General features: G+C 32.2%; 1 protein-coding gene across 1 annotated transcript; it reads left to right on the forward strand.

The window, feature by feature from the left end:
- The first annotated feature begins 3,352 nt into the window (after positions 1–3,352).
- On the forward strand, positions 3,353–3,984 carry LOC109588943 (uncharacterized). Its single transcript, XM_020005045.1, has 2 exons — positions 3,353–3,730; positions 3,810–3,984. Exons 1-2 carry the CDS (start codon positions 3,477–3,479, stop codon positions 3,922–3,924), a joined length of 369 nt encoding a protein of 122 aa, XP_019860604.1. The 5' UTR covers positions 3,353–3,476; the 3' UTR covers positions 3,925–3,984.
- Positions 3,985–4,082: the final 98 nt, after the last annotated feature.

The following is a 4,082-nucleotide window of genomic DNA, read 5'->3' on the forward strand; positions in this document are numbered from 1 at the left end:
TGCAGTATCAATTTCATGTTAGAACACAAATTGTATTTAGTAAAGTACATTCTATACCTTATCACCACAAACTGAAGCAGTAACTACTGAAATACAGCAATCCTCCTGTCAATATGAGGTTTAGATAAAGTTACTTCTGTTTTTTAGTTCAGGATAAAATAGATTGAGAGCTGCCAACTTTATGTTGGCTGATAGGATCATGACCAGTGCCAGCTATAGACCAGTAACTATAACAATAAACAATAAATTATCATAAGAATAAACCACGGAGCATAAAATGTATTGTGTAGATTTACGAAGTATATTCTGTACAAAAACACTCAACGATGGACTCAATCAGCTACTATAAAAAGACATCCTGCTAATGTACGTGTAAGTATCAAAATATTATCACTTTATTTGGAAATATTGTTATTATAAAACCCTATAATAAAATGCCAACACATTTACACATGACAATATTGATTGACACAAGGCATTCTTTACAATATTAGTTGAGGCATTTTACTCTTAATGTAACATAGATAAAAATTTTACTCTACATAATTCAAGTGGTTTACTATATTGCAAAAAATAATCTTCTGAATCAAATGTAACCACTATTAAAATATCAACTGTAATTCAAAATCTTCTTACATATAAATAAAGCAACTTGCTTACTATGCAATGTGCTGCATGCTCCCATTGAAAGTCCCATTGGCATAATTCATAATTAATAACATTGAAAGTAGCATTTGCTTAATTATGTAAACTGATGACAATTAAGTAAGCAATTCTCATCAGCTTATGCCAATATACATGTATATATAATAAGATTACCCTGGATTGCAACAATAATGGAAGGCTATAATGTATACTACAGTTTGTCAGTATTATAGATCTACATTGTGCTAGAATTAGCACACATAGAGCATGATAACTTTTAGTCATTTCCTACTCCCTGGCTCAACTGAAACAGACCTGTACAGGCTGTTAGCATGTCATCATTGTCATGCATGATCAAACTAAAACAATTAGATTTAACTTAATGACTAGAGTATAGGTTTCAATACATCATGATTCTATAGTAAGGTCTTGATTACCTTCAGATTTTTTCATCTCCTGCTACCTTTAATCACTTGAGTGCATGCAGTCTGCTAGCCCTTGTCAGTGAAGAGAAGAGGTGGGCCAGGTGGCACGAACCACGCCCACAGGAGAAAATACAGCTAAGTTAAGCCACTCAACAGCGAGCTCAACAGAGCACCGTCTCAGCTTCTTTACTCAGATTCTGCAACTTTAGAGCACCCCCTCTCACTCCAGCTTGTACTCCCACCTCTATTCACTTGGATTGCACCTATTGCAGGCTGAGAAAGCCTCCCTGCAATAATCCTGACAAAATGGAGCTGCGGAGGAAAAGGTCAGTCAGAATTCAGTGGTAAATTTGCATGTACATGTAGATCTCTAAGTACCCAGTAGTAAGAATTATTCTTTCTATATTAATCCAGAGCTAGTAGTACTAAGAAAAAGGGCAATACTACCTCAATGCTGCAACAATCTAAATCTAGAATTGATGACCATCATACAGAAAGGGATTCGGCTTCTAAAAACAAGGAGAACAAGTCAAAAGTATCAGTAGAATCCTCGGCAGAATCAATCGTTAAATCTGCTGGTCCAAAAAACAACAGCTGGGACAAATCATTAATAAATGGTAGAAACATTCAGTTGCAAGGTACAGTCAAGCCCAATGATGACAGTGTCATCCTTCAAAGTGATGGCTTTCAAGGCCGAGATCGAAATGACCGTGATGCTGATGAAGAACAGGTCTCAGATAATATGATGCTGTTTATAAATGAAAATTATACTATACCATTTGTTGCATACGAGGAAGATTGGATAAACTATGAAGAAATGAGTAGTTCTAGTACTCTGTCTTTGATAAATTATGAAGCTCCGATGATGGACGATTACCTTACTGACTCTGAAACTGCCAAGGAATATTCAAGAGGTATTATAGTCATTGGGCTATTTAAACTGGTATCCAATAGCATTCTGTGAAGAATCAATTCAAGTTATGTACTTCTGCAAGTGCAAATGGAGTATGAGGAATATTCAGTTGTTGTTGAAAACCTAAAGAGAAATTTGTCAGCACATAGACAATATAACAGAAAGTCTTATCATGTTCAGCTCCCTCCCCCTTCTCACCATCACACAAGAAACATGCATTTTATATTCCTTTATTGTTTATATTTTCTGTAATATACAGAGTACAATTAGTGGTATGTTATTAGTCTTTTGCAAAAACTAAATTGCTACAAATTATAAATTTTGTCATGACAAATTTATTGTTAAAGTATAATACTGAATCTAAAATCACAATAATAAATTGAGTTAAACTTTGGCAAGCGAAACATGTTTTTAAAAAATTGCTAGCGCTGATAAGTAAAGGAATATAGACATATGTGTGAGCTAGTACAAAATTTGAAATATTTTGCTAATTACTGTACATCATTGTTACATGTGTGTGTCAAAGTAACAACATCAATAACAGCAAAAAATTTTATCACTAAACAGTGACAGTGAGTTATTTTGAGTTCTCAGTTGCAGTTACTTAGGCAGTTGATTAATTAATTAATTAATACGATAAATCACAAATCATCAGAATAATAACATTCATAATCAGTGGCATCAACAAACCCTTAGCAACTGTACAAACAAACATCATGTTATTATATTCATAGTGTTTACAACAAACAGGTGAGGTCAATACACAGTAGTTAGGCTGTTCAGAAATATACATTATCTAAAATAATCTAAGGCAAATTGCTTTGTGTACACATGCATGCATAAAATAAGTCATTATAGAATTAACTGCATAACTGAAATAAATGTACAATCACATGTATGTTAAACGCAACTAATGCCCACAAAGTACATGTATAGGGTACTACTGGCACACAAATGACTAAATGCAAATGTACATGTATGTATTAGTAATCCTTGACAAAACAAATGACAATTATTACTCAATCCTATAACAATAGTCATAGTATCCTATATTAGATATTTTTAAAACGCGTAAAATAAATGGCACTTACCTTTCAGTTTTTAAAATAGCAAACAATGAATGACAGCACGTTAACAGTGATTCTTTATAATTAAGTGACCAAAAATGTCTATAACATCTTTTTAATAAACTCCTTGACAGCATGTGAGGTTGACAGCTCTTTTATAGCAATACTACGGGTAATACCTAAAGGATTTAATCATTAGTTTCTGTTCTTATTAGATGCAATGTACACTTGATGTGTGTCATAGTGAATAACTTCATCAAGCAAATAAAGCAATATTAATGTAACAATAAACATGGCTTTGGGTAAACAACTTTGTTATTCTTTTAAAATTGCCAGGTTGTGCAAAATTTTGTATTCATGAACCATGAATAATATACAATGAGCTATAGCAATACATAAAAATATGTAAAAAGCCATGACATTAAAATGGATGACAGAAAATCTCAATCTGTTCTAAGGAGAGAGCCAGTGGTCACTGTCACTGATCAAAGAAAAAATGACAGTGCTGCTGTGAGCTTGTTTACAAGTACAAGCAGCCCAAAACATCATAAAGTGGATTCTATTCGACATTCAGTGGCTTTTCATACTGTTACACAGACACAAGAGGCTATTGATGTAACTGATGGACTCAATATCAGTGAGGATGTTATGACTAGGAACAGTCAGTCTCAAAAAATCAAGTATGCCAAAAGTATTAAAATTTTCATATTTTTAATAAAAATTTTTTATATTTTTAATAAAAAAATTTTTATTGTATAGAGTCTCGGACAATACAATTTTTGAACAATACTTGACTAAAGCAATTGCAAGCAGTTCACATTCAGATCCACCAAATTATGTAATTGGATTTATTAAAAGCTGTCTAACTTTATGATAATACCTAATTTTTCTAAATCCGTAATTAATTTTTGTACTTTTTAAATGAATAATCATACACACATTTACTTTTATTAAAATAATTTTAAAAAAATTTAAAAGCATTATTAATGCTAAATGATGACACATTACAGTTTAAGAATTAATACTGCAATT

This window comes from Amphimedon queenslandica, unplaced genomic scaffold (genome assembly GCF_000090795.2).
Source record: "Amphimedon queenslandica unplaced genomic scaffold, v1.1 AMPQUscaffold_11758, whole genome shotgun sequence".
NCBI classification, from domain to species: Eukaryota; Metazoa; Porifera; class Demospongiae; order Haplosclerida; family Niphatidae; genus Amphimedon; species Amphimedon queenslandica.